We start from the raw sequence: 13,135 nt of genomic DNA, 5'->3' as shown, positions 1-13,135 counted from the left end.
GAGTCGTGAGGGGCTGATAAGACGACGGGTCACGACTGGCCCTCCTCTCCCCTCAATGGGCCCTAATGACTACAGGCCCTCGTGAAATAACTACAACTAGACTGCTCCTTCTTCGGGGTTGATCCTTATAAGGGCTTGTGGATGTAGCGGCTAGTCAATGCCAAAGCTCTACACCGATGCAGCCAATACGGTAGCAACATATAATATTTTAGAGGTCACTGCTCCTTTAACTATCGGTAACTGGAATTGGAACTTCATGAATCTTTTTTTTTTATGTAATCCTTTATTGTCTCTATTTTCAATTCCCGATGCAATTGCCTGTTTCTTACAAACCAAGGAGCATCCAATGCAATTCTTACGACTTTATTTTGAACAGATTGTAATCTTTTCCTTTTCGTAAAGGATACCGCTCCCAGACATAAGCAGTGGCCTGAGAATTGTTTTAAAATACGAATAGCTGTTTCTGGTTTTAATAATTGATAGGGCATAGTATTGCTAACGTTGCGCATGTCTGAGTTAGTTTGATGTCGTCATGGTGGTACTAGGAAAGGCAGCGATTGATATGAATTTTCAGGTATCTTACTGCTTCTTTGGCAGAATTCCAGTATACATTTTTACCTTTGAGGATTAATTCTGGTGGATCTGGTGGGCGTCTGAGAGTAAAACGCTTGAAGTACATTTCAATTAAATAAATATGGCGACTAGTTAAAAGGGACATGTCCATTAAGTATAATGGAAGAGGAAAGGAATACTGAGTATTCCAAAAATGTTAATCATAAAGATTCCTGGTTTTGAATTATTTAACAAAGTAGCCTGGATATTAGTATTTTTTTTAAAAAAAAACCCGGGGCTAATAGGATTTCGGAGGCAGGAAAGAGAATTTCATTTTAATTATTTAAAGGTTTCCACGCCTTAAGTATAAAGCATCGAATCGGCCCACCTGTTTAGCCCAAATTAGAAGGAAACACGGGAATCAGTATAAAAATGATCTAGTATTAATTTTATCACATACAACTTTTGCTTAAGCATACGCAAATGTATTTTTCTTGACACAAATATAATTCGTTGGAGAATAATTTATAAGTTGTCTAATACAAATTTGATCAAATTTCATAATAATTTTGCTTACTCATGCATAACACAACAGAAATAATATTGTATATTGTACTAACATTGTTCACAATAATATTATGTGCCAAATAAAAACCTCCAAAAAAAAGGATAATCTACAGTAAATGAAAAATTCACAGAAGAAAGCGTATTAAAAAACAGACGTTTTTACAACATTCATTGAAAATGAGTAATATCTAAATAAATTTTATGAATATTAGGAACTATTAAACAAATGAGTATATATAATTGCTCGAATGGAAGCAAGTTACACGCACATAAAAGTAGTTTCTAATAATTTTCTTCATACGTATAGTCAAATTGGCTTTTTAACGTAAGAGAAAAAAAGGTTATTTTTTAAAAACTGCAACAGTCGAACTATAGTTCTATCAAGAATAGTTTCCTCACTTTAAAAAACGTGTTCACTTACTTCTTTTTTCTATTATAAGGTAGTTTAAAACATATTGAATTAAAGATATATTTCTGTTTTTCTTAGATCATCACTTCAAAGAAAAACAAATATTATTATTCCTCGTCAGGAAATATAGTCCCAGATCAAACCCAAAATAACAAATCAAAACTAACTGATCTTTTACATTTTTAAAGGCCATTTCCGGAACTACTAGGTCTAGTGGTAAGGATAAATTTACGTTTTATTACAGCAGGTTCCAGTTTCAGAGAACCACCGAATTTTTTGCATTTCTCGTAGGCTATATAAATTAATGATTTCTATATGATGTGGATAAATAGAAGGTACAGGAAAATTTAAATATAAAATATCGAATACAACTTCGAACAAATAGTTAGGACCAAATAACTCCTTTTAACCATTACACAATTACTATTACTTAAGTACATACTTGCAATTTATTATTTGAATTTTTTTTTTTTTTTATATGTATATTCTTTATTCTTTAAGAATCTTTCATTAGTTTTTTTTTTTAATTTTATTTTTAATTTAGTCTATTTTTTTTTCTTAGCGTTATAGTACTTAGAATGATTTTGGCTGAATTTAGAATATGCGTTTTGAAAATATAAAATCTAGCATTTCAGAGGAGAAATTAATAATAATAATCACCCGAGGAAAACATAAAATAATATAGCTTAAGAATGTTATTACCCCAAAACTAATATTTCATACTATATAGACGAAAATAAATTAATTCTATTTTGGGAGTTATTATTATAAACTATTTATAGAATAAGACATCTTAAAAACATAGGCTTGTTCAGAAATATTTATTGTTTATTTCACAACAATTCTTTCCTTAGTTCGGATTAGCGTAAGTAGTGTTAAGGAAATAAAGTAGTCTGGTTCAAACTACACGTTAAATGCAGAAGAGCTCCTAGGGAATTTTTAGGGCACTTTGTTACATTTCTTTCCTAAAACGTCCAGAATTTTAATATGTTTATCCATTACTTTATTAGAGTTTTAAAACGTCCACTATAAAACACAACCAAAATAAAATAAATACAACACGAGCTACAAGCAACTAATCAAAACGAAAGCAGAGAAAATGTTAAGGAGCTCAGCTTGTCTGTTGCGTGACGTCATTCCCCATTTAGCAGACCTATTAGCAAACTCTCAACCATGTTAAACGTCACATAAAACATGCTGTAAGAAGGAAATATTTCTCCATTTAACATACTTTGACAAGTTAAACTAAAGATCATAAATATTCCTAATGAAACAGTATAATAAAATAGCAAGAATCGGAAATAAAAAAATAAAAAACAGAAAACGTTTTCCAAATTAATGACGTTAATATGTTAGTAATAATATCAATACGATAAATATATACGATCAATATATCGATCGTTTAATTTTTTTGATCAATAACCAAAATGATTAAGTGAGGTCTTAAAGTCATCCATTTTGATTTAAAATATTCTCTTGTTTCGTTTCATTAATGAAGTCCTTTGAGTCAAATATATCTTTATTCTAATATCTTTAGCAGTAATATCATTGAATCATAAACTATACTTTGTTTAAGAAACAGTGTAATGTACGGAACGAATTATGGAAAATTGTAACATATAACGTTATTCACGAACATGATTCAATAGTTTTTGTCTTCTTACTTTCCTACCAGGAAAGCTTTATAAAAAATTTACATTTCCCATGTCCATAGACATTGTGCTATATCATCTGTGCACAGTATAACTATAACTATAGTATAACCTGAATAAACACATTTCGGGTAGACAAATAATTACCATTGTTCGTTAATTTGGTAAGAGTACAGTTAAATAACGAATAGAAAATACTATGATAAAAAACATAACCTTTCCTTTTTGTTACTTTGAAATGAAAAATCTATCCTTATTCTGGGACACTTAGTCCCCTAGGAGTAACAATGTGGACAATTTAACTGGCACCATTATGTAACGTTGAACAGAAAAATATTAATTATATAAATACAATAAGAATAAGAGATATATAAAAAAAAAGAAGATACGTATTTATTATTAATTAGTACAAGGAAGATTGATAATCAAGGTGATAGATGTTAAGGAGGAAGGTATACGAACGGGCATAGGTTAAAAGTTAAAAAATGATGTAACTCTAACTTTGACGACTTTAAGCAGCAATTTTAAAATTTATTCGATTTAAAATAAAGTATATGATGTTTAAGTACTTTTTATGAATCTTCTCAATGTAAGGAATCAATTCAACTGAATGTCTCATTGACTCAATTATATATTATATATACTTCTACACTTATATATTCTTCAAAGTTTGTTTTTATCTTTTTTTTTTTTTTTTTAATTAAATAAAATAAGGAATTATAATATCAGTATTTTTCAAAATGTTTCAATTAACTTTAAATTTGTGAAGAAATTTCCAGTTGTTTATTTTTTTTATTCTTACTTACAAAATACAATACTAAATCTGTAATTTATGGGCAGTATATTTTACTTTTTCTTTTAAATATTTTCTACATTCTTCAATTTTTATATATTGTATTTTTAGTTAGTTAGGAGGAAGATAGTCCGTGTGGCGGCCAATAAAGGTACCAAAATAGTATAAAAAATCATTTATTGTTAACCTGTTTACACCCGTTATCAGTTTAACGTCACCCGGACTATCTTCCTCCAACCTACTTCATACGGTCAACTATCTTCTTCCAATTTAGTTAGTTATATTTTATTAGCAATGAATATTTATAACTTACATCATACTTTTTTTTTCTGTAGTGAGTTACATTTCAGTTAGTATTTTTTTTTCTTTTCTTTTCTAATCTAAGACTATTTATTTTTGTTTATTATTGTTATCTTGTAATCACATTTGATTTGTTATTTTACTTACTAGACTAAACCTTTCTTTATGTCTCTATGCTATAACAGAAGTAAATAAATAAAATGATTTACATGTATTTAGGAAAGGTTTAAATAAAAAGTAATACACATATCAGTTTCAGATACACACAGCCATCGAAATATGAAGGTCTTGTAACTTAATTTACTATTATTTTGTACAGCCTGCCTTAGATGACGAATGATATTCCTCAAGTTAGACGCACGCAGCAGAAACTCGCTCGGCAGCGTTCGGCCAGGCTCGGCTGGGGCCGGCTTAGCGCTGGTGCGGGCTGGTCCGAGCCGACAGTTGCTCAGGATGCTCGACATCGGCACGCTCATCGAGGTCGTACAGAACCGCCCCTGTCTGTGGGACCAACGCTGCAAGGAGTACTACAACAGGGAGAATGTCGCCCGCAGCTGGGAGCAGGTCGGCGAAGTATTAGGCGTCAATTGTGAGTATCAGTACTTAAATTAATTTCAAAAGAACAAATACATTATCTATTTCTTAGTCATAGCGTTTCAAACTATAAGAGGTATTGGGTAACTGAGTACTCACTATACAGTTATGACTGTTACTGATAAGATGAATAACCATTAATTAATATCAAATTAATTCTTCACCTCATTTAACAATGTAAACATAATACAAATAAATTAAAACAAAACGTAACAACGTAAAATTATTATTATTATTATCTATAATATATATAATCTAAATCATATCAATTACACCAAACGAGGCGACTTATTCACGAGGAACATTACAGTAAAAGTGAATTCTTTTTATACCCAGAGACGACCAAAAGAGCCATTGTCTGGCTGAAAACATTGTCTTGTAACAATGCCTCGTGGGTCCACGTGGGTTTGCCACGAAAAGAATGTCCTCGGTCTTAACTGAATTCACACGGCGAAGTCCAACATTGATTTATTTCGAGGTCCAAGCTATTACTATTATTAGCTATTAGGTAGCAGTGGAGTAATTTAATTGTTGAATCGTTTAGACTATGCAGTTAGGATGGCTAGCAGTGCATGGCGCCCTCAGACAAGAGAAACATTTCGTATTGCTGATTCTAAAAGGAGGGGAGAGGATGGAGAATCCCCACTACTATTCAGCACTCGACCCCACTCCGTGTGCACAAACACGTTTCCTATGCATTCACAATGCTTCGAATTTAATTAGCATTTGTATTATTTTATTTAGTATTGTATAAACTTCGTTCTCTAGTAATATTTACTTTTCATAGACAACACAGTCTCATCATAATATGCATTATTCAAGCAACAACTAAAATCACACTAATGTTAACAAACATTTAAATGAACAAACTATTATACCTGTTTATTATGAATACAACCGAGATTTTCGTACTGTAAAGAATCGAAAAACTTCCAGTAAAAATCCAAAAAGTGCAATATCGTCTAATAAAAACGATAGGAATGTATGAAACACTCAAGTTATGCAAAATATTGCTGAATGTATAATATTAATAGGTACATCTAACATGGTATCTAACATCTAACATGGTAGTTACATGGTAAGCTTATCTAAACTTTTTTGAATACATGTAAGATAATATATACTTACAAGTAAAATGTAAAACTAATAAATGAATTAAGCACTAAAACGTTACTCAGAGTAAAAATGCAAATTAAAAACAGATTTTTTTTTTAAAGACATAATAATAGAAAATATCAAAACCGGTATTGGAATATATCGCTATTTTGAACCAAAACACAAGCGCCTGCGGAGAAGAATACATTCTCCCTCCTGATATCCCTGAAAATATTGATAAAACATACAAAAATTTTTTTGTGTACTCTTCTGAACATAGAAAGTTAATCTTAATTAAATTTAATTTGTAGTTACTTGTAATAAACTTTTATTGGATTGCTTTTCCTAAAATATTTTTTATTTTTTACAGATGAACTAGCAAAAAACAAATGGAAACACCTACGAGACAACTACCGGGCAGAACTAAAAAAAGTGATTAAATCGGCCGGAGAAGATGATGAGCAGTCTAGGTACAAAAGCTCCTGGGTTTGGTTCGATTCACTCTACTTCCTCAAGGACTTTGTCTTCTCCAAAGGCAAGAAGAACCGCCAGTCGACCATTTCCGAAGAGGAATCGTCGCAATGCAATCCAATCACGATAAAAGTAGAACCGGACTTGAACATAGACATAGACGAACCTTCAATCTCTTCGGAACACTCTGAGGAAGCAGAGACCCTGAGGAAGAGAAAAATGACTTACGAAGCAGATACGGAAGAGATCATTAAGAGGTCGAGGAGATCCGAAGTGGAAGATGACTGCCACCACTTCGTCCTCAGCATCCTCCCATCACTGAGGGGGCTCCCACTTCAGAACCAGATGTTCCTCCGGGCCAAGATATACGAGCTTATATATCAAGAATATACTAAGACACAAAATAACGACAAGTGAACCGATTGTCATTACATTTATTTCTATTTTTTTATTTTTTATTTACTTTGTAAAACTTGTATGAATGTATAAAAATAATTTTGTAAAATATTAAAGTTTAATTTTAAATTTATAATTTTGTTTTCATTTTATTTAGCAAGGAACCTATAATTAGCCTTATTTGCCCTTATTGAGATCAACAACATACTATAATAATTTGATTTCATATTAGCCACATCGTAATTACAAATTCTTGGAAAATCATCTTAAACTAAAACATAGGTTACTGGATGAAATATTTTATTTTGGTAAAAATGAAAATCTGTTTGTTAAATTTTAATTTTTTATTCAATTAGACAATTAAAACAAATTATAAATTACAGGTTTTAGAGTCAATGATCAAGTAATTTAAATCTTATTAAATTATTGTCATCCTTAATAAGAGATTAATTATTTATAGTAATTTTTTATCGGTACGCCATATCTCCATTAATACTTCATCGATATTAATGATTAAGCACTATATTTGAAGACCTTCACAAATAATGAAGAACAATATTTTTACCGAACGCCTTTTATTTCAAAATTGCAGTGGATCAATAGTTCATTCCCCGAAAATAAAATATAAGATGTTTTTTAATCACTACACCGAAGTCTTAAATTAGACAAAAGTTTTCTATAATAAACGGAAAGAAATTAAATTAAAGATAAATATAAACTATTAATACTATCTTAAAAAGGACTGACTGATTTAGTCCCTCAAATTTTGATTTTGTAAAGTTTCGGCCACTAATACATGTACACCAAATTGAGAAATAAAATAAATCACGGAGGAAAAGTAGGGATACACTATTATTCATGTATTATGAAGAATCCAAAATTAACAAAGAAACAAAACAAAAGACCTTACGACTTTCATACCAAAATGGCGGGAGATTAGTGGTTTCATTCGCCCAAATCTAAGCCATTTATGGAGGTGCAGAAAAATAATTAAGGGTCTCTGAATCACAATCACTAAGAATTAAACAACATTAAAAAGAAAAAAAGTGAAAACCACTATCAGCAGCGAAACGGAAAAATACAAGGAGTCAGGAAGTAATTTTTTTTGTTTTTTATTTTAATCACATAATTATTACGGGAAGTTTGTAAGTCCGATCGAAATTAACTTTTCTATTCTAATTAGTCATCAATTTTGAATGCATAATCCACGTCATCAGAAATGTTAAGAAATAATTCTTAAAAAAAAAAAAAAAAAACTAAAAATTATTACTTTATCGATAATTATTCGATATCAGTACTCCAAATTAAAGGAATGTTAGACGTATAAAGTGATTAACGTTTTTAGCCAAACTTAAAAAGTTAAAGAGCGTAACTCACTAAACAGTTCCTTTTCTTAATGATTTTAGTTAATTATACAGTTAAGTACACCTTCACAAGTTTAAATTGTTAATAATATTTTTCATATTTATAAGTTATAATTTGGCCTCTTAGGGTCCATGCTAATCCAGATACTGGAGCCAATATAATCCAGTACAAAAACAGAGCACACAGCTACAATCTCCAGAAGAAGTGGAGGATCCGGGACAACGACCCGCGACCCTGGCGATGGCAAGGTCATGGTCTCGCTACCCATGACCTAACTCTCAATCACATCCGAGACTTAAATATTAACATGAGCAACAACGAATGTAGAATTAATTATTCCCAGCCTCGCCGCATACATATATACAGGCCCAGAGTCCTCCAGGAACTGATACATAAGTAAAGATCTGAGAATTCAAAGCCTTTTAATGAGGAGTTTAGTTAACCAGCATTCGGTTGGCATACTCTTTCCCACGACACTTTAGAATTCTTCAATAGAAACAACTAAAAAGATAAACTAAGTATCCAAAATCACAAGTCTAAGACAATTAAAAATTAAGTTATTTAAGCTTACAAGCAAATAACACTAAACACAGTGGCGTAGCCTAATGGTGGCTAGGGGATGGAGGAGGCGGCACAGGTGGGTTTGCGAAATTCCAAAATGAATAATAATAATATCTTGTAAATATTTGAACTATTTCATTTTATGACATAGTTTTATTTGTAACCTGTACAATTCCCAATAAACATGATTTTTCTAACCAACAAGATCTTTAGAATTACAGTATATTTTAATCTTTTAAATTCAAATACCTAAATAAGGAGGCGGCAAAATTTTCCTCAGCCACCGGCGTCAATAACGTAACTCTCTCTTACCGGACAATGGTATTGAGATTCCGAGTTTTCTTTTCTGAAGAACTTTTTGGGGACGCAAATTTTATTTAATATAATGACTCTCCAGTCAGGTACAATTCATAAAATATGAATGCAAAACATCACTATTCTAGAATTGGCAAATATTGATGGGACTAAGAAACATTTAGTTATAGTGTAGTAAGTATTCATTATATGAATACAGCATATCAGTGAGTATATACAGAATTTTGTGTAAGTAAGAATAAGATTTTAAATCATTCTCTTAAAATTTGAGGTTTTAAATTTCAAGATACGTATAATCCACGAATCAAACAAAAAAAATCCACAGTGGGCCGTCTAGGGCTCTTCTCCGATACTACGGCGCCAATTTTCATAAATTAATTTGGCACCATGCCCCAGGATGATCCTCGAGATTCGACATATTGTCCACCAGTTTTCAAACTTTTGTCCTATGACCAATCTGTGTTACGTGTTCTATGAAACGGTTGTTGATTTTTTTTTCTTTTTAAATTGGACAAAATAGTATTATTGTTTTTCAAACCTAATTTATTTTTGAGTTCTTTCTATATTAACCTTTTCTTGATGGGCACCTCTGTGTAACGGATAAAATAATTTTCCCCATGAGAGTCCATTATGTAGAAGTTTCAATGTACATTAATCAAATTTAATCAAAATTATTTTTTAGCTTAATTTTAGATTTTTGAAAATCTTTATTATGACAATTTGACACTCGCTAGCAACGTAGATAATCAATGAATCTGTTCCTAATTATGAAAATGTTTAGTTATGATATCTTTAGAAGGAACTTTCCATTTAGATGCCTTGACAAATTAGTCTGTAATTAACTTGTTTCGGTTTTTTTTATAAATCTTGATTGTAACATTTGTCCTTAACTTTAATTATATATAATATCAGTATTATTATATATAATCACACTGTAACAACGTTTTCTAGATGATATATGAACTATAATACAATACAAGCCTGAGGAAAGCAGAACAAGTAGTTTCTAATATACAGGCGCTGACGTCAACGGGTCAGACATTTATCTAGTTGTTTGATTCGGTGCACAGTGTTGAAGATTGTGAATCTATATTGAGATTATGAGGAGGGACGTATTCTACCATTCTGTCAGGTTTTTAATGGATGAGAAAATAAGTAAATAATACAAGAGAAATGTCAACAGAAGACTTCATGCACACACCTAAGAAGGGTTCAAACTAGTACAATTAAAACCTTATTACAACAAATGCAAAAAAAATCACAAGCTCCAGAATATGTAAAAATGCTTTTCCTACTGCTCCACTACCACTATTACAATACAAAAATTTTGTGTAAGGCTGTAAAAGTTCAGTGTAACCAGCGAACCTCAATTAGGGCAAAGAGGACCAGCTCCGGGAAGGCCACCCGGCAGAGAAGAAAAAGAGATGAGAGTGGGAAAAAATGAACAAACGGAAAATTGAATTTCTACAACAGGTTTAAAATTTTTAAATTGTTGTGTTTGCAACTGCTCGATATTATGCAAGATCAAACGGCTGCAAACTCACAGGGCTGGATAAGATAAAAAAATAAATAACACACCTAATGTAGTAAGTTGAGTAAATATATAAAAATAACAAGTAATATAGATAATATAAAATACAAATAAGTAAAAATCGGTTTTATCCACAATAATTTGATTTTGGTTGAACCTTTAGTAACTTAAAAATTAGCAATATAAACAAAAAATAAATTTTTATTTCTGTAAGTTGTTAATTTCCATTCAGAGTAGAGCAGCTCCTTACAAGATTTACATAGAATGAAAAAAAAAAAATCAAAAACAAACTTTAAAAAATACCAACATTTATGAGAAAATGCCTTTTCAAAGTCCATCAGCACAAAAAAAAAAAAGAAGAGCTGTCATCAACACGTCTATGTATACCTTCATCATTAAATAATACGACCTGCTAAAAAATCTTTTTAAAAATATAAAGTTGTTCCGACGATCATTGATAATGGCGTTTTTTTTGCTTTTATTGTTCTGTTAGGAACTTAAGAATCTAAAATTTCACGCCTCAAATTTTGACAGTAAATTCTAATAACAAGCCAATATTTAACACGCATGACAATAACTTAAGTTGTCATGATCCAAAGAAAAAAAAAATTTGAACTAAAACCATACAAAATAGTTTGCAAAAGCTACTGGACTTCAAACTTATTTTTCATGGTTATAGTTAAAATTTGATGGTTAGGGGTGATGACCCAGACTAATACAGCAATATATTAATAAAGTGAGAAGCGGATGGAGACAATGTCGTTACAACTGAACTGTTTACCAGCAGCCTTCCTCATCATCCTCGTTATCTGTCGAGGGCGGGAGCTGTTTGATAGCCTTCTAACTCGCTCTAATAGCTCTGATTGATCTAATATGTCAGCTGAATTTCATTGCTGTCATGAATCTGAGAGCCGTATCATGGTCCTGACTAGCCGAAACGAGGAAGAACATGAAAATTGTCTTACATGAAAGTAATTCGTGAATCACCAGTAAATTCAGAAAAGAAAACAACAAGACTATGTTAATTTAAAGAAAAATACTCACGTAGGTAGCAACCCGATGATTGATTGTTTAAACCAATCATAATCATACCGGGTTTGGCTTGAAAAAAAAAACGAGCCAGGTTCATTGAAAAGTTTATTCCACCATCGTTCGTGGAAAATGAGAATTAATTTAATTCCCTCATGAAGGATGAGGATACACAGAAAGGATGTACTCTCACCATTATAGTCGACCTAGGACCCGGAACTGGAATGCATCAACTCAAGAACGAACCACATAATGGAAACTTTTGTGGTAAGGTCCAGACTCAGCAATGGGTTATGGCGCCGATCTAGGTATGGACCGGTAGGAAAACAGAGGAGGGAAAGATCATAAGATGATTGGGGCAGGAATGGAATTTTTAATTGCGGAATGGAATAATTTAGAAAGACAAGACAATAGTTGATATTAAAAACACATTTAGGACAAACAACAAATGCATTGACAATTAATTTATATTAAAAAGAAGTATATAAATTTTAAACCATATACCTCAACTTATCATGCCCTATCTGAAGTAGCAAGATTACTGCGATAGGGGATCCTGAAACTAACAATACTTCAAGTCATACGCAATCCGTTAGTGCACAGATTGTCTATTGTTCATCATCATAAACTTCTGTCGAACGGAAAAGCCCGCCAGAACTCATGGGAGGTAGTAATCAAAACTAACAAAAATGGATAGTAAATATGAGAAAGGAAAATTTTGTAAGACATTCACAGAAAATGAGAAGTTACATTATCTCATATTATGTTATCTACAGTAAATACTATGATTAGGAAGGAAAACTTAAAGAAGTACAGGAAGACGAAAAAGAAGACCAATATTCAGCTATTAAACTTAGAAAACAGTGATAACAATTTTAATAAATAGTTGATAAGTAAGAAATAAGTAAAATCAATATCTCGAAGGAGTAATGAGTTGAGAGCACCAAGTTAAAAGACGACCACATCGCGAAATCGAAACGAACGGAAAAGTTACAAAGAAATAATTTACTGGTAGATATGAGAAGGCAATCAAATCCAAATCGATACCCACACTGCTTAGGAACACAGTCACGCACAAACTATTACTTGAAAGCTGATCTCATAAGAGAAAATATAGCAGCAGATTATCCCTCTTTGACATCTTTTGTCGTGATCAAAGCTAGAAATCTATTAAGAATCAAGAATAGCTAGGAATTCAATACCGCCACCCAAGCCCAACATTCAAAACGTGACGAAAATTCGAAAACAAAACTTAGTAACTTGCAACGAAGTCCTTTTTTATTTTACCCTGTGCCGCTGTATCTCATCCAGAGTCAGGTGTTCAGTACTTTGTAAGGTACTGTTTATTGAACAAAAGTTATACGAGGTGATTAATTCGTGATCACGCTTATCAGCAATTTTAGTGTAACTAATGTACAGAGGATGGAATTGCCCTTGGAGGGCACGTGAACCCACAGGATTGACTTACGTTAAAGTGTGAGTGTGTAGCAGTAAATTAGCTACCG

At 31.7% G+C, this 13,135-nt stretch overlaps 1 protein-coding gene across 1 annotated transcript; it reads left to right on the top strand.

Moving 5' to 3' along the window:
* Positions 1-4,726: 4,726 nt before the first annotated feature.
* On the top strand, positions 4,727-6,951 carry LOC106687728 (uncharacterized). Its single transcript, XM_014431761.3, has 2 exons — positions 4,727-4,862; positions 6,333-6,951. Exons 1-2 carry the CDS (start codon positions 4,727-4,729, stop codon positions 6,848-6,850), a joined length of 654 nt encoding a protein of 217 aa, XP_014287247.2. The 3' UTR covers positions 6,851-6,951.
* The last annotated feature ends 6,184 nt before the right edge of the window (positions 6,952-13,135 follow it).

Source organism: Halyomorpha halys, unplaced genomic scaffold (assembly GCF_000696795.3).
Source record: "Halyomorpha halys isolate HHAL.00 unplaced genomic scaffold, Hhal_1.1 Scaffold1001.1, whole genome shotgun sequence".
In the NCBI taxonomy this organism is placed as follows: Eukaryota; Metazoa; Arthropoda; class Insecta; order Hemiptera; family Pentatomidae; genus Halyomorpha; species Halyomorpha halys.
Note: the sequence above shows the minus strand (reverse complement) of the source record. Positions and strands in the feature narration are given on the sequence as shown.

What these genes read in the sequence shown, in the direction of transcription:
- LOC106687728 (XM_014431761.3), top strand. Translation starts at nt 4,727, where the DNA reads ATGCTCGACATCGGCACGCTCATCGAGGTCGTACAGAACCGCCCCTGT. An exon ending in CGAAGTATTAGGCGTCAATT is followed by an intron (nt 4,863 to 6,332) that starts GTGAGTATCAGT and finishes TATTTTTTACAG; the next exon opens with ATGAACTAGCAAAAAACAAA.